Here is an 18151-nt window from a genome sequence, read left to right as displayed (position 1 = left end):
GTGTATTTTTCCATTTGGTACGAATGATTCACAGTTCCTCTTTGGTCCTTTCTAGCTTCATAATCTTTTCTGCTAATTTCTACATGTTGCCATGCATGACAAAGCAAGCATTAGGAGCTGGGTAATGTGAGATCTGCTCACTCTCCAGAGAAAGAAACAATTCAAAACTTCTCAATGTGCAAAAAGGCCAAACATGCAGTATGTGAACTTGTTAAACACATTTATTTAGTTCTTGACAGTAACCAAACACAGTGAATGACCATTATAAACAAGAAAAAAGGCATTCCCTTTTACTTGGTTAGCTCCTGCTTTATCCGTAAAGAAAAATATCTGCTTCCACCGCCAATTTACAGGGTTAAATTTGTTTGTCACTGTAATGAGTTGAACAGGGGAAATGGCAATTTGAAACTGAGATGTTTCAACTGCGATCTGTTTCTGAACCCAGCCTTCTGTTAATGATTGACCGTAAAGCAGAGTTAAAGTTATACTGGATTTAACTGCATTCACAATTGCCGTTAACTGACTTAAATTGGCTGCAAACAAATAAATGAAATAAAAAAAAAAAAAAAAAGAGAAAGTCAACAGAAACACAAACAATGCAGCCACAAATACTTAGAGGCTTGTTATTTCAGAAAGGAAAAAAGTAAACCAAAGCAAGTTTACTAAATTAATTTGTTAAACACATTTATTGAGTTGTTATTAGTATCCAACACAATGTATGACCTGTTGTAAAACAAGAAACAGAAAATGGATCAATTCTGATTTTGGCAAATCCTACTACAGATATGTGACAGAGGGAAATATTTAAATTTCCTTTGTATTCTGCAGTGATCTATTTACAATACTTATCTCTCAGTCTGTCCCTTTTTTAATTAAATGAACAGAAGGATCATAATCTAGAAATAAGTTTGCTCTACAGTCTTCTTGTTCTGTCTTGTCAGTATCCATTAATGATAGTGAAATAATGAGAGCTTTCCAAGGATTACTTGGCACACAGAACACAACTCCACTTTGATGCTGCACCAAGCCACCTTTTTTCTCTTTTTTCTTTTAGTTTGAGGGAAAGGGGGGAAAGGAGAAAGAATTTCATATATACAAAGGCTGAAAAGTCTTTTTTTCTTTTTTTTTTTGTGATGCTAAATTAGTTCAGGAAAACTGTATCAAAATTGTAATCACACTTACTGTAATACTGTCTTTTTATTTTTTTTAATTACCACCGATCATATGAATGAATTTTAAGTTGAGTTTCCAACATGGCAGCTTTATTCCTACAGCATGCTTGCACATGCTGTCACGAACCCAAAGAGAGAGTGAGTTTGGGTGCATTCTAGATTATGTCAATCACAGTAGTAGCATTCCACTGAGGTTATGGGTTCTGACTGTTCTGTCTTACTTGAGGAGCCATTCATTTACTGAAAGAGAAACAAAACAAAAACAATTATGCTTTAATAAACCGCAGAAATGAAATTGGATGAACTAAAACATTTTAGCACCTATAACATCCTGGAAAAGCCAGGAGGCTCAGTTTTCTCCTTTTCTTGGGAAAGTACTGCATCTGTATGTTTTTTTTTTTTTTTTTTTTTTTTTTTAGCAGTACTGTAACTCAATCATTGACCTTGGTGTTGAATAAGTGTGCTATTATCCACCCTTCAGCATAACCATAATATAGTCAAAAAGGAAGTTTTATGCTGTCTTGTAAGTAATGTATGTGCATAGCCTAAAAGATGTGTAAGATGCACCCCAGCTCAGAAGTGAGCCCTAAGCTGTAAGACGTTATCAGCATAAGACTGAGTTGCTTCATTTGTTTGGTGTTCATTGTGTAATAAAAAAAACTTTCCAGTTTGGATATTAGTTATGGCAGTGCACCTCCAGAGTGAAATTTATTCTTTTGTTTGAGATCAGCTGTCATCAGGACTCGCTCATCTCCCTTTTTCTCTCCGGTAGAATAAAATATCTTTGTAAGACTTCAAAATGAGGCTAGAAAGCTGAAGGCCTGTCCCATCTGCTTATGAAAAATATCAGATGTCCCAGCATGACTTTTGTCATGGCTTTTCATGGATGTTTCTGGGCAAATTTCCTCTTCCATGTCAAATATGCAATGTTGGACTCATACCACTATTCCCCCAGATCTGGTGTTTCATTTGTGTTTATTTGTAGACTTTGTTGTGCACTTGAATTTCCCAGAGAAAAGATCTCAGTGTAAGTAAAGAAAGGATTGTTCTGGAGGTAGAACGTACCTCTATACTGTAGTTTCTGTGCTCTATTGTTTGGACAATCTTTTCCCTGTAAACTAAAGTTGATATTAGTTCGGATACATCGATTGTTGAGGGGCTGGACTGGTCTGAAATTGTCGCTCATGCTCAGAAAAATCTGTGATGGCTGATTCTGGCTTAGCAGTCGTAAGGAATGCATCTATACAAAATACAAAACAAGGATTTTTAGTTTTGGTCTTTCCTGTAATTAAAGAACATACAACACTATTAAATATACTATTTAGAAAATCAAAGTTAAACAGTTTCAGTGATTTGTAAGTGAAAGGTGAGTTGAAGAGAGAAACTTGAGATCAAACTGGTTCTTCTGCAGTCAGACAGCAATGGTTCTTGTAGTTACTGTGCTACAAGCACATACGTTAATTCAAGCCAACAAAAATCTTTCAAACTTTGAGTAGGAAACTGAAGGTTAAACTTCACAACATCAGTTATTTTTGTACAACTTTACTGTATTTGTTTTAGAATCCCCGTGCATTTAGTCAGAGAATCATAAAGTATCTTACCAGGAGAGACCTTTGGATCATTTGGTTCGAACTCTCATGGAGAGCAGAGCCCACCTCAAAGTGTGTGTATGTGCAATTATTTTGGTAATTCTAAATATTTAGGATTTTTATTTTGAAAAAATGCTCTTTATTGCTTTTGTAACCTGTAGAAATTACAAGCAGAGATCCATGCAGCAAAAGATTGAATCTAATTTTGTATGTAAAACTAGCAATATATTTAAAATATTCTATTCCTGTACCTAGACTAGATCGAGTATATGTATCTTTATTATTATTATTACCTGCATTCTTGTTATGTAGACGGGTTTGTTCATTATTATCCAGCTTGCTGTTTCGTAGCAGGGTGGAATTGTCATTGACCCATCATATGTAATGAAACTAGAGGTCTCCGGGTAAAGCTCCTCAATGTTAAGCCCCTGTAGTAAGTATGCGTCATCTGGAGAGTTAAGAGAAGAAAAAAAAGTAAAGATAAAGCAACGTTTTTGAGGGGAAAGGAAAAAAAAGTGTTTGCAATCCTTACTTCAAAACATCATCTCTAGTTTACTGATGCAGGAAGTGTAACGTCCATGTCACAGCAGTTAGGTTAAGAAGAAGTAATCTTGGTTTGGCTTTTTCTCCTTGGTGACAGTGCATACCTTCCCTGGGAATTCAGCTCAAGTATTCACTGTGAAACTCTGAACCTCATTTAAGAAGTGGTTAAAAGCTTCTTGAGGTTATTGATTTAGGTGCAGCAGTCTTTGGAGAAGACTTACCATATTTTGGAGAGATTAACAATTTTGGCCTTCCTAAGGTCTTGTGTTGAACAGTGAGTGTTAAAACTTAATTGCCCTTCTACCAGAGCAGGAAGTTGAAGTTGAGGTTAATGCATGATAATAAACCTGCTCCCTGAAGCCTGATGGCCTTTCATGTGCACAGTGGGGGCGGATGTGCTCCTAGCTCACTCAGAGTGCTAACACCAGGGTGGAAAAGTGTGCTGGAAAGCAGCTTACTGTGGGCACTGCTTTGATATCATAAGCCTCTCTGGGAATTAATGAAGTACCCGTGTGTAACAGAATTCAGTCTGTGAACATCTACCAACATAAAATGAGGTAGGGATAGATCTCATGTCATCAAAGTTCCTCAGCCTGTTTTATTATCAGTACATTTCCCTTTTGTAATGCTGGACCTCTAATATTTTTACAGTACTGTCAAAGCCAGAGCTTACGCAATAGGAGTTCCTTATAGAAAATACGCAGGGATAGCATTTAACTTCTGATATATTTGTGCTCAGAGGAAGCTGTGCTGGTTGCAAGTAGCAATGCTGTGAAATCTCTGTGCATGTCTTCATTTGTGTGTGGTGTTCAGTACGGTTCGTTTGCAGAGTGAGCACTAAAATGTGGGCAAGGAAAGCTGCATATTTAGGCAGTTCCCTTTTCAATACACAGAGTAATCTGCATTGATTTGAACTGAATACAAGGATGTAAAAATAAAGTAGAAGATTCCTGTTCAGTCTAAAGAAACATGTAGAAAGTACATCTTTTCAGTCAATACCAATTGTTTCGGCATTCTTGCTTGATTCTCTGATGTTTTGGTTTACATGTAGACTGTTTTTATTAAAAAAAAAAAAAAAAAAGCTGATAATTTCTTGGCCAGTGGGAAAAGAAGTTTTTAAGTGAAAGCATAGAAAGAAATATGAATGATTAAGAAAGCATGTAAGATCTAAAAAGCAGGAGTAATTTAACTAGAATTTAACATATAGCTGAAGGACAAAACCTTGGTGATCAAAATTTTTGCCTCATATTGTCTAATGGGGAAAAAAGAGAACTACTGTACTGGCAACAAAAAGATCAAACTACTCACACAAAGCAAATGTGATTTGCTGTATTTTTATTTTGACATAGTGCACTCACTGTGCTGCTTCCAGGGTACAAGTGACTGTAGCATCGGTTAAAAGGCCAAGATGAGGGTGTTATATCTGCATCTTGTTGGCCAGTACCTTACAGGTGTTTGGTATTAAAAATGTATTTGTTATTTGAGGAATAAAAATCTGGGCATGTCCTTTGATATTGTTAGCAGTGCAGCTCTCAGCCACCTTCCTGTCTTCCCAGGATAACTGCTTTTCCAAGTAGGTGGAGCCTCAGAGAAGACTGTGCTTCTCGGTGTCCTAAGCGACTGTAATCTTTGTAAAAATGCTCAGCCTTCACTGGCTCATGGCCTGGGTCTGTTTCTATCCCCCCAATTTTCCACTTGAAAGTGCAAAACCATCGCTATGGTATTATGGAGCCAAAATGCTGTTGAATTTTAACAGCTAGAGGTGACTGAATGCACCTGTGTCCTGTTCATTATAAACATTATTTGCGGTGCAGCAGTAATTTTGCTAGAATTACATGAGAAGAGAGTGAATTCATTTTTTCAAGGCAGTGCCTGCTTTTCATGAATCATCACACTTCTTTCCCATTCCCACGTGAACATCCTATTCATTTATGAACCATGGAGGCTGGTATATGTTGGCTGCGAGTGGCATGAAGTCCATCCAAATTGATAGTTTCAAGCTCTAAGGACCAAATCCTCTTTGTTACATCCACATTCCCTTCAGTTGGACTAAAATTAACAGGGTTGAATTTGCCCTGAATTATTTTTTAGGAGATGGACAGCTAACTAAAGTTTAATGCAGAGAAGGGATACTGATCATGCCTACTTTTTGTGCATGCTACACTCTAGCTGACTAATTTGTGTTCAGAAAAGCGCACAGATTATTAACAGTAGGGTTACTTATAAAAGATACAGAAACTGATTTATTGCTGGTATTAATGCAGGTAATCATGGAGATTTTGGAATTGCCTTGCATGGCGTTAATAGGGAATGCGTTATTTTGACGTGAGCTGCTAACTTGCCTATGGATGTGCTGTATTGTGGCTTCTAGCAGTATGGGCGCAATGTGGGGCATGGAATTCCCAGTCATTCAGGCAAGTCCAATGTGTGCTGGTGCTCTGAAAGTCAGGAGATGTGTTGCTTGTAGCCTTACTGAATTCTGCCTCAACTGCTAGGTTACCTTGTTTACATACTGAGGATCTGCAAAATATTTAGTGCTCTTTGTGTAGACATCTTCCCCATCAGCATCCAGCAATGGAGTTGCTTCAGATTTGATTCATTGCTTCTGTGTTCACTTGGAGTATATTTAGGGAGAGTTGGTGAATTATGTGTCAAAATCCATCAGTAGTAATTAAAGAGAAACTGGAGGAGAAAATATCACTTCAGGAAACAAGGGTGTGAATGAAACAAGAGCTTGGCCAAGAAAAAGCACTATGAATTCATGCCTGTATGTAGGCTATACTCCTGTGGTAGTCAGACAGCTCAGTGGGAATGCCTTGAGGAGACCTCAGAGTAGGCATTTGGTTATCATTTTTCCCATGAACAGCTCTGTTCTTTCCCTTTTCCCGCATCATGATTTAAAATAAATAATCTGTACTGAACTGAAAAAGAACTGGGTGTGGGGATTGCATTAATACTAGGCTGCACTTAGATGTGTTGTCTCTTTTGATGATATTTATTGCAAGCGTGTGATCAAAATGATTGAAAACAGTGTGATCTCTTGCCAGTAATAAACTTCTTTGGTAGACCTGTTCAGCCTTTATTAGATTCTCAGCATCATTCCTCTCCGCAGCTCACACTGTTTTTCTTGTTCTGTGTGTGCCTTGGGGTGATTTCTGAACTCGTGAACTCTTCTCTATACAAATTACATTTATTTAGATTTCAAATTCATTTACATATAGGTCTCTGACAATTTTCTTAACAGATAATGGAAGCACTCTTTCATCCTTAGATTTGTAACAGGTGTGTGAGGTCTGCGTTCACAGTAAAAATGTGTTCTTTCCAAGGAAATAGTACTTAATTGGGAATACATCAACTGAATTAAAAAAGTCCTATTCGATTTCCGAGTTTGTGTCATGGTAACTCAAAAAGGGACAGTACAGGTCTAAATAGAATACAGGGCATAGAACGTCGAGCTCTGCAGTTATGAAAGTCAGCACTGGAGTTTCTCTGTTGATCAGCTCAGACGCAGTTGGGAGCAGCTGTGACTCACTCAGAGAACCCACACTCAGTCCCCAGGGCCTCGTGTGGCCGAGCTGCTCTGCTCGTGGCAGGAGCTGCAGGAGCTCAGTTCTTCAGGCAACCACTGAAACGTGTCCCTTTGAAAATTAGGAGTCTTATCTCCAGAGATATGAAACGTAAAGCTTTTCAGAATAATCCGTGAAAACTGATACTCGATTCACTCTTATCTCTATTATAGTGAAAGATTAAATTTGAGAAAATGCAAAATTTCGCAGCTCTTCCTCCTAGCTGAGCATACCTGGGTGTTTCTATGGAGAACAAGCCCAAATTTCAGTATGGAGTTTTGGGAAGCTGAAATGTTGCTGCTTTTCAATGATAAGCAACCACTGGGCATGGCTGTTCTGAAAGAAATCCCCTTAGAATCGTACTTAAAGAAAAACTGCTCTCATATTCCATTTTAGAGATTCACACAGATTCTGAATAAAGAATCCTTGTTGCAACTAGTTCAAAGAGTATTCTTTGTGCTTTGTTAATACTTAATACTTAAAAAGTACTTAAAATCTACTTAAAAGTAGATTGGGGTCCACTTCACTTTACTCAACCACTAATATCTGAGGGTAGAAATTCCTCTTTTCATGCATGTTGCCTGTGGACATTTCATGCAGCATACTGTACAACGCCTTCATTTTTTGCTATTTTTCTCGAGGGGAAAAAAAAAAAGGAACAAAAAAAATCACAAATGTAGGTATGTTATTAGCTCTGCTGACTCTGAGCCTGTTCTCCACCCCCTATTGGGCACACTGGGAGCACGCTGAGTATTGCCTTCAGAAGTGAGCCTGTAAAATGCAACTTAAAAACCTCCAGCTGCTGAAGGCAGAATAGAAATCCCCTCAATGTAAGAAGTAAAATTAGTTTTCAGCAATGATGATATAATCTATCATGTAAGACAACCACAAAATTACTTTCAGTAGCACTCTCGCACTCCCAGTTTACACTAAAAAATTTCTGGTCAATACTTGTTACTACAGCAAAAAACCCATTGCAGTGAGAATGCTGTGTCCAATGTATCCACCAGGGATTTCATTTTAGCAGATGCACCTGTTAGGGATAACAGTAGCTAAAAATTAAAACTATTCCAGTACTCATTGATTTTGCAATCTGTTATGCATTCACCTCAATGTGAAATTTCATTTAGAAAATCTAAATGAAGTGTGATTGGAATTGTTTTCTCTCTTGGAGTGCCAAAACAACCAGTGAAGGGTCCAGAGTGAAGGTGCTCCTGCTTACAAATGCAGTGCAAAAAGAAGATGTTCTGCAATGGAGGTGATGGCTGTACACTCATTTACGCAACAAGGGAAAGGTGCTGCTGGTGCCTTTCAGCCCTGTGGAGCATCACATCCGTAACTGTGGTCTCTCCTCTGCTCTGAGTCTCTGCAATTTGCCCAGTCTTTGCTCTACTGGTCACACAAGCTTGTGATATTGAAGCTTGTGTGGCCAAGGAACACAAGAAAAGCTGTGATGCTCATGTAAATGCATGGGACAGAGATGCTGTAATGGGAAAAACTAGGCAGGAGCCTTCTTTTGCTCAGTGAGATCTGCTAGGTGTGTGTATATGTGGGGAGAAAAGAGCTTTCTCAATGTCCAGTGCCAGGTGTGTGTTTGTAGTAAAGGACGTGGACCTGCTGAGTTCAGAATGGAGTTGGAATGGCTCTGCTGCTCAAATTCTCTGTTGTAAGGCAAGACTCAATCTTTCTGCTTCTCTCTTGTTCAAGAATTAGTGGGTAAAATTCTGTGTTTGTAATTCATGTAGGTCTCAAATGCATTATTTTTTCTTTATGTAAACATTGTAGGATTGTAGTCCTAGCTGTGCTGGGAGGGGAAAAGGTAGAGTGCAAAGAAATCAGGTTGTGAACTTCAGGGATTGTACAGAAATCTCTCCAAACATTTCCATCATAAACCTGAAGCTCAGTGAATTGTTGGAGTTAAATGGATTTTTGAGTTCTCCAGAGATGCAGATGGGAAGCTTTCAAAGCAACATGTATTGTTGGAGGGTATACAGTTTGATGTACTTCATTTACAAAGATGTAAACTGGGCAAAGTCTGACAGAGCTGAGAACTAAGTTCTGCAGTCCTGACATCCAGTCTCATTCCAGTTACAAACAACTCTATCTCTTCTTTCATAGATGCTGGTCTATGATATTTTCATAATCTGGTATCATTCAGTGCACTAACTTTATGGCTGCTTGGCATTCAAGTGATTATTTGACAAAGGGAATAATGTTTTCAGCATAGAGATTTAATTTACTCCATTGAGGTCTATATATTTTTCATGTCTTTCTCTGAATTACCCTGATTTCAACTGATGCTTAAGCTCCAGTTTTCCACTTATTTAATATGCTAACATGGAAGTATTGAGCATTATCAGTTAAAGGCTTTCCAAACACAAATACAACAAATACACATGCTATGTTGATGATCTCTTTATATACCCATTACACATAATAATAGTTAAATAGAAACAACATTCTTCTGTGCAAAACGAAAGCGTTAATGAACACTGAATCCACAGCTGCATGTTAAAACAGGCAATGATGCAGCATCTTGTTGTAATTTGAATTGGAGTAATTCAGGCTGCAATATATGGTACTTCTGCTGCTAACAATAAGCAGTTTTACCTTTGTGTTCCGTGCAAATATATCACAAATATTTATTAAATATATTTCCATCGATTTACTGTCTGTCCAAACATAAAATAGGCTTTGAAGCTCAAAAATATTTTATGAACTTGTGACCTTACTAGATGTTTTCAATTCCCAAGTTTATCGTGCAGATTTGCTGGCAATACAGACTTGTAACTTTTTCTCATAGCAAGGTGTCTCTCGATGCAGTGAGTCACAAAGCACAGTATTTGATACTAAAAGCATACAGCTATCGTGAATGAAAAGAAACTTACTTTTATACGTTATTCTTGTTATAGTGTCTCTGTTAAGCATACGATTTAGAAATGGATTTGATGATTCAGATACCTAAAGAATAGAAAATGTACAATGTCAAAACTTTCGGACAAACATTCCCTTTCTGGAGCTGCACCTGTGTTGTGCCCATTCCCTCCATCCCAGGGCCTCAACCTACCGGGAGAGGCTCATTTCTAATTGACTCATTCATCTCATGTTTCTTACAAGAATACCAAATCAAAGAAATCAATAACTTTTGTCATAGCCGCTAAACTTTTATGAGTGGTTTTTATGATATCATTAATTTTCTCTCTTTATCCCTTTTCATTTTTTTCCATTATGTTTTCAGGAACTGTACGTTCAGTTCCTAGGATGAGGCTGTCTTGTGATTCCAGACCAGAGCCTCCAGGCACTGCAATGCCATAACGAGGAGTCCAGTTTCTGCATTTACAGTTCATGAAAAACAAGTCCACCACCTATACATTAGATGCTGGTAACACAGGATACTTACTTTCATAAATATGGAAACTACCACCAACCCATTAGGACTCTTTGCAGCTTCTGTGACATTTGTGTACAACTCATGGTTGTAGTGGATCAGTTGAACCTAGAAAGGAAAGATTACAATTGAACAGTTGCAACTGTGCCTTGCGTTGTTTGCAAATACTCTCTGTACACCAATTGGCTTATATTAAAAGCCCATCTATGTTTAGGATATTTTTTTAACAGTGCAATTTTTCAGAGATTTGTGGTGTGCATGATTTTAATAATTTCAGTTACCATCTGGCTTCAGCTGGTACAGCACCAACATGTTTTCTTCTAAATTGCCAGTAAGTGAATTTACCCTCATCAAGTTATGAATTGCACTGCAGGAGGTGATATCATTTCCCCAGTGAAATAGCACTTGCCATGGGCAGCAAATAATCTGTGCTTCTCAGCCTCGAGCCAAGCACAGGGGAGTCAGGGGCTGAAATATTTGTAGAAACATATGGGATGCAGGATTGGAAGTGTTTAAAGCAGGATTTGCAGAATTCAAAATACTGATATCCATTGACTTCAGTTTTAGCAAACTCAGTTACAAAAGCTCCTACAGCAAAGTGCTTACTGTGTTACTGCTAACCAGGATGTACTCAGTGCCTACAGCTTCTCTTCTGCTCAGCATTAGAATGTACATTTTAAGTTACAAAGGTAGAGTTCATCTCTCTCTCTCTCTCTCTGCGTAAATGAGTATTTGTTACCCAGAATAATGATATTTATATTTTTCTGGGATCACTGGGTAATTTTACAGTTAATATTTATACAATTAATATTATGCAATTATTAGCCTTTTTTTTTTTTAAGAGAAACAATTTTAACAAACTCATGTGAAGAAGTTAAGTACTTCCAAGGATTTGAAAAGCTATTTATTTAGCTTTACTTTGCTTTAAGATATGTTTAGTTTTCAGATGTCAATTAGAAAAGTAAGGTCATTGCTCTGGCAATCACAGCAGCTCGATGCTTGTATTTTAAAAATCAAGCTCATTTTCCAACTACTGGTGTAAGTCTGAAGTTAGTGCAATGAAATCTGTATAGTAATAATTTGGTCTCTATCTTGTCACTTTAACTAAATAAATGACCCAAGATTACTGCTGCCAGCAAAGGAATTTTACCACACTGGGCTTCCCATGCTTCTAACAAGGAAGAAAACTCCATCTCAAAAAAAAAAAAAAAACAAACAACAAAACAAAACAACAAAAAAAAGAACCGAAAAACCAAACTCCAAACAACTGAAATGTGATGTAATGATTGCATTGGTGATTTTGTCTTCTGGATATGATGCCTGGTGCCTTTGTACTGTAAAGCAGAACAATTGCAAGGATTTCTCTACAAAAATGACCCCTCTGTGTAATTTACAGTGCATGTTCAAATAAAAGGACAAAGTGTTGCTTTGCTATCCAGATAAATGTTCACCCATACGTACGTTAGTAGCGATCTGAATTACAGCAGTATCCTGAGTTATTTCTAACCTACACCATTTTACCTCTGTGACAAGCTGAGATACAACAGATGCCTGTGAACTTGGGCAGTGTTCAGACAGTATTTCCTCCACTCTGCCCAGTGCACAATGTATTCTTTGTATGTTATACGTAAATCATTGAATCAGCTCTTGTGGGCTTTCTAGTGCGAAAATCCCTCAGGCCTCTTTCTGCCCCTGCCCCAGTCCCTGAGCAGTGTGGCTTTAGTGCTTGGATGTGGATGCAAAAAGGGTGGTGGGAATTCTGAAAGGAAAGAGAATACTTGCATGAGGAAGATTAGATCTTTGACATGTAGCTTTACAATTCACAGCTAATGGTTCGCAGACCATTAATAGCCAGAATTACTGTTACTATGTGTTAATTTCAGTTATTTTGCCCTCTCTGGATAGGGAACTATTGGCTGACCTTTTTACAGTTGGCATGTTGTAAGGCAAGTAAACAAACCAGAACAGAAGTAAAAATGTCAAAGTAGCCAAAGAAGACATCTACTGAATTCTGACAGCTAGGAAGCAGAGTGAATGCAGTGAGCTTCTAAAGGTCCTGCAAGGAATCGGAGCATTTACAGTACAGCACGCAGACACACAGGCTCATTAGTCATTGCTTTGTGGTACTTCTGAACTTTCACAACACTGCGGCTCTGGGGACTGCCCTCACTGAAGTGACAAAGCTTAGAACATATCCTTCTTTTTATGTACAGCTAGTAATTCTGCAACCAGATTAACTTGTGAATTAGCAAAGAAGTAAGAACTGAGATATGTTTTACACTAGAATTCCTTCTGTAATGAGTCCCAGAATAGAAATGGATTACATGAACCAAGTTTATCTTGCAGACCAAAATGCTAGTGAAGGAACAGCTAAAAGGAAGGCCAAATTCTCCTTCCGCCCTTGGAAGCATGTGTCAGTGTGAAGCTCTTATTTTTACAGATGGGACTTCTGGGAACAGAATTCTTCAAGTATGTATGAGTGTGTAGAGAATATTTGTCTCAGACCCACAGGAAGGAGCCTAATGTGCAGTGCAGTTCTGCCCTGCTGCAGTGAGCCTGTGACAGTGTCCTGGCTCTGGTGGACATCTTTGATAGCAGCGAGACACAATTCAGTCTGTGCAACAATTCTGTCTGTGCAAAACTGGCGTGCAGACTGCAGGCAGATGTAAGTGTCTGAGGGGATGAGTTAACACGTGGAACTGCTTAGAAGTTAGAATAGTTATTTCCTGTGCTGATCTCTAAATGATCTCTCCGCACTGTATTGCACTCCCGTACAAGGAAAGAACCTGTCTGAGAATGTTCTTTACTGGTGATTTTCAGGTGGTTTTCATTTCAAGCTTTCTGTTCCTGCAGGTCGGTACATGTCTGCCCCGCACCACCTCTCCTTATCACACTCAGACTGGGTGTGAACGGAGTGTTTTTGAGAGATCTTGTTTCCCTGTATTTTGAGAAGACCCTCTCACCTCACTAAGCATTATTGTTTCTCAAAGCACTCAGTGCTGAATGAAGACAGATTTTCTTTTTTCTTCTGAAAGCAGTCACTTGCTTTATGTTAGAGTCGTATCTTTCTTCTCTGCAGCCAAATCAATTTTAAAGCTGTTTCCATGGCATCGTGGATAAATGCAATGGTTTTCTCTTTTTTTAGATTTTTTTTTTCTTTTTAAAAACAGGAGACATAATTTTCATGTTTCTCACGTGGAACAGACTAATTTAGAAAGGAACAAATGAATAAAGATATCTAAGATATAGAATACTACATGCAGGATTAAGGATATAATTCCGTATAAAAGTTCTTTTCAGAATAACTTCCTTAAAGCTGCCTGAAATACCTGCAATCCTACAGTCTGCATTTAAATATTACAAGTTTTTTTTTTCCACAGAGATGAAACCACACAACTAAAACTGCTCATATCTGAAAATCTTACTTTTTCAAATGATGGCACTGTATTAAAAACAAAGCATAACGAGAGCAAACTTGCAATGCTAAAGTCCCCTTTGGTTCTGGTTTAAGTTTCAAGGCTCCAACGCAATAAAGAATCTTGTTATAAGATATTGATTTCTTTTTCTTTTTTTTTTTTTTTTTTTGAAGATTCCCCCTTTAAGATTAATTTGCCTCTGAACAACTTACAGCTCTTTGTTTTCCTCAAGCAGTAGAAGTTCTATTTTTTCAGGGAGATGGAGAGAATTAAGATTAATTACTCTCATTTTAGCCACTGAAAATTCAGAATGTGCTCTTGTTCCATCACCCAAAAATGTGCAGTGGACCAGGAGCAGACACAGCACTTTTCAGACACCTGATGGTGTTCCTGGAATGCCAGCAGGAGCTGGCTGCAGTGCCTTGGGGTTCACACAGTGAGCACACAGCCCTGGGGAAAGCAGCAGCAGGCAGGTGCTGTGGTGTAGCTCTGGCTTCTGCAGGGAAAGCATTGAACTCTTTCCCAGCACGCAGTACGTGGGTTGGTTATGGTGATCACCTGTGCTTTGCTGAACATCAGCCCGGTGCTCAAAGTACTTGTGCTGTTAGTATGGAAAGTGCTGGCTTTCACCTGCAATGCTTTTTGGTGGTTTATGATCCTTTGCACAGGTGGAATGTGCATCTTTGGGCAGAGCTAGTAGCAGGATGTCTTCCGTGTGGCCTTTGCTCAAGGCCCTTTGGCTGAGCAGAAGGAGGCAGTTTGCTGTGTTGGTTCTGATTCCAGAGGTTCTTTTTGGCAATCTTGCAGCAATTACTCTGACTTGGAAAAATTCTCCAATCTAGTGTGCATGCTTAACACTTTTATAAATACCAGCTCGCTGCAAAATGTTCTGCTGCAGTGAGGTATGGAGAAGTATGAATCTAAGAGAATTTAAAATATCACAGCACTTCACACATTTTTTATTTTTTTTCCCTGAAGTCCTGTTGAGAGTAATGGAAATGCTCTTTATCCTCACCTGGAAATGTTATAATTGAGTGCATAAACATCCTGGTTTGTAAGTGACAAGAGATCTAAACCAGGAAGTCAGCAGTAGGGAATGGCTGATCTGTAACTCTAATATTTGCATTATGCTGAGCTACCTGATAGACTGTTGAGATACCTGATTGAGAATGAGCACAAAGCACATTTCCAGCACAGCAGGGAATGAAAGCAAATGGAAGTGCTCGGGGAACGACTTCGATGTTTGTTTTGATTCAGAGTCCTTGCTGAGTGTGGCCAAGATTTCATTAAGGAAAAAAATACAGTTCTGTTTTTATAGAGTTAAATAAAAAGAGCAAAAGTAATGCAATTTCTGTTTGTCAGGAATCCCGCGAGTAAAATAATTTTGGGGAGTTAAAACCCATTAATAACATTTGGTAGCCCTACGTTAGAATGTATTTGCCCTTACAGGTCTTGCAAAATAATTTTGGAAAAGCAATAACAACATATCACCTTAGAGTTATTTGTGACATTAGTTTTATCAGTGCAAAATGGTATCAGGTTGAGGTCCTCTGTTGTGAATCAGACAGAGGATCATAGGATAGTTGTGGTCGGAAGGGGCCTTAAAGATCATCTGGTCCAACACCCATGCCAGATTTTTTCTGTGTCTAGGATGTGTAATTTGTGTGGTTGGCAAAATATTTTTAGGTATGTTTTAATTAAATTAAATGTACCTTGTACTTTATGGAAAGGCATAGCACCATCTGTGAGAACATAAACCGGGCTCCTCAGAACCCACAGTCCTATTTGTCTTGTTTCATTGGATCAGAACCTGGCAGCACTGCACAGACACACAGTGATGAAGCAGCAGTTTTCCCATCTTTGGCAACTGCTGAGGAACATCGTAGTGTGTTCCTTAAGAATTGGCCTTCAACGTCTCCTGGACTGAAGAGGGGCAAGAACTTGAACTCTGGTCGAGTTCTGCATCCTTTTTCTTTCAGCTCACATGTTCACAGTAACAGCTGGAGAACTGGGCTGTTGGTGGGCTCAGAAGAATGCATACTGTAACAGTTTAAGCAAATAGAAATTAAGACTCATCCTAATTCTATTTGAAAGATGAAAGTTTTTTTCTTTTTCTCATGCATGAAGTACTCTACCAATAAATGTAGTATCTGCTGAAACAGCAATATCCACGTGCTTCCTAATCGACCCTTAGCTCCACCTGTCTTATTTCGTACATCTGAGCCCACAGCTGTGTGGGATATTCTTACATCATTTTTAAATGGTAAAATAATGTTACTTGACCACATAGACTTCCAGCAGTTTACTTAGCGTTTTATCAGAACACTGTGGGTTTTAAGATTGAAATCAATTAAAAAGTCTTAGTTTAATGCAATAAAGGAGAATTGCCAAAGCCGTTTATTTTAAATAACTTCCTCTGACTCTTCATTGTTGTCAAAACCCGAGTTCTTTAGGCTGTTGCTGACAAACGTTGACGCTGTTGTTTGCTTTGCTGCTTTCGACAGTTATTTCATGATTTAAAAGATATGCCTATGAAATACCAGTTTGATAGAAGGGCTTGTCATCCACATTTATAGCAATTCCAGCAGCTGTATCCTAGATAAATAAAAAAGATTGTAATTCTCTTTTATTTCAAAGAATAAGTCTAAGAACACATGAAATGAGCTTGCTTATCTTCTGCTTACGAGCAGACAACTGCACTGAAGCTTGTGCAGAGAAATGCAGTCGTGCACTGTGCAGTAAAGTGGAAATGCAGTTTACAGTTAACTGTACCTGGCTGTGAAACCTACTTTGCTAGAAACAATTATATGCTAGGAATTAGTGCTAAAACAGCAAATGGTGTCTAATACTTCATTAAGCCAATTAGTAACAAAAAGTAACATCTGAAGTACATTCAGCAAATGACGTCCAGTCCTTTACCCAGATTTCCCCCACAAGTACTTAGCACTTGTGTTATCTTCAGCATATAACTCTTACACTGAAACAGTAACATCTGCTCCTTTAGGCCTAAAGTAATTATCTGTAGTTGCAGGCATACAGTTGAGAGGCGAGTAAGAGTTTGAGGTCCCCGGGCGCCTGCTCTTAGGTGCTCCAGTGGGTTGTGTTACGGTACTCTGAAAGAGTCTGTGTGAGGCAGCTCTGAAGCAGGACAGCTGTGTGGCTGCTGACCTGCTTGTCTTGCACTGATAAGGCTGCTAACAGAGGAAAATATACTCATTTTAATTCATTTTAGACAATATTTTAAACTTGAGGATTTTTTTAAGCACTAAAAAAGAGTGTAAGAAATGATGGATTATTGCTACCCGAATATTTCCAGAACCATTCCAAGCATCACTATCATTTGCACCCTTTTACAGATAGTAGGAAATGCAGTGATGGAAAACCCAAGCTGAGCCCCAGCGCTACAGAGATGTGTCTGTGTGACACTGGGAGAGCATCTGACAGGGCAGTCAGTGCTGCAGCTTTCTGCTGCTGGTTGCTCTGAACGTGGGGTATTTTTGGCTGACCTGCCAGTCAACCACTCTTGTCAGTCATTGTTAGCAGATGAACACGAGCTTGGTAAACATAAATAAATGGCATTGTTCTGCAATTCACTTTGTGTGAGGATCAAAATGAAGTCTTAAACTCAAATGTTTAATGTTGATTATGTCTTGGCTGATGTAGAATTTCACTGCAAGCTATAATTTGGTACTGACCCAATCCATCAACTACAAAAGCTGTATCTTAGGAGACAATAGAGGTAATGTGGGGGAAAAAGGCTCATAGATGAGCCTGTCAACATTCCTGGATTTGTGCAGGATTTCTGACTAAACACTACATTTAAATTGTTTTCTCATTTAAAATACAACAGATGCTAAAGCACCATGATGATGAATTCAGTATAAATGCACAATTTGAGAGATTCAGTTACATAATAGTGCCCTGAATTTCTGGGATAACTCTGTATTTCTTTCACAGCTGCTCCAGAAGGCAGCAGAAATTGTTTCCTACAAGTCAAAGGCATGGTGAATTGGAGATTTTTTTTTTGTTTTTTTTTTTGTGTGTCATTTGCCTTGTTACCCCACAATAGCATGTCAATGCTATTGCATTTGTATGCATTCGTATTTCAAGCCTAACAGTATGTGATGCCACTACAGCTCTCAGTGCACCTTGCCAAAGTACCACGCACCGCTACATTTTAGTTGAAAGAGTGGGCATGATGGGCAGGAGAAGAAAAATATCACAGATTGATGTGTAAAACAGCAAGCAAAGAAGTGTTACTACAATTTGGGCTACTGAAAACCTAGGCTTAGCCTCCCTTTTGTCCTTGTAACAGAGGGGAATAATGGTGAAGCTTAACATGCCCAACATAGCCATATAGCCAGCAGTCAAAGTAGAATTTAGGGTTAAGATTACAAATGAGAAGCATTTGAGTGCTTAAATGTTGGGGATGTATATATATGTAGGGAGATCAGACTTTGTTTTTAAACTAGTGGAG

At 38.5% G+C, this 18151-nt stretch overlaps 1 protein-coding gene across 1 annotated transcript in view; it reads right to left on the bottom strand.

Moving 5' to 3' along the window:
* Positions 1-203: 203 nt before the first annotated feature.
* Positions 204-18151, bottom strand: part of CA10 (carbonic anhydrase 10 (inactive)) — a 157663-nt gene continuing 139715 nt past the window's right edge. Inside the window, exons 7-11 of the mRNA XM_085240097.1 lie at positions 10271-10366; positions 9759-9831; positions 3055-3209; positions 2238-2412; positions 204-1412 (exon numbers count right to left, since the gene is read on the bottom strand). Of these exons, the coding sequence (XP_085096223.1) occupies positions 1390-1412; positions 2238-2412; positions 3055-3209; positions 9759-9831; positions 10271-10366 (522 nt within the window). The 3' untranslated portion in view covers positions 204-1389. The remainder of the gene's footprint in view (positions 1413-2237; positions 2413-3054; positions 3210-9758; positions 9832-10270; positions 10367-18151) is intronic.

Source organism: Meleagris gallopavo, chromosome 20 (assembly GCF_905368555.1).
Source record: "Meleagris gallopavo chromosome 20, MGAL_WU_HG_1.1, whole genome shotgun sequence".
NCBI classification, from domain to species: Eukaryota; Metazoa; Chordata; class Aves; order Galliformes; family Phasianidae; genus Meleagris; species Meleagris gallopavo.
Note: the sequence above shows the minus strand (reverse complement) of the source record. Positions and strands in the feature narration are given on the sequence as shown.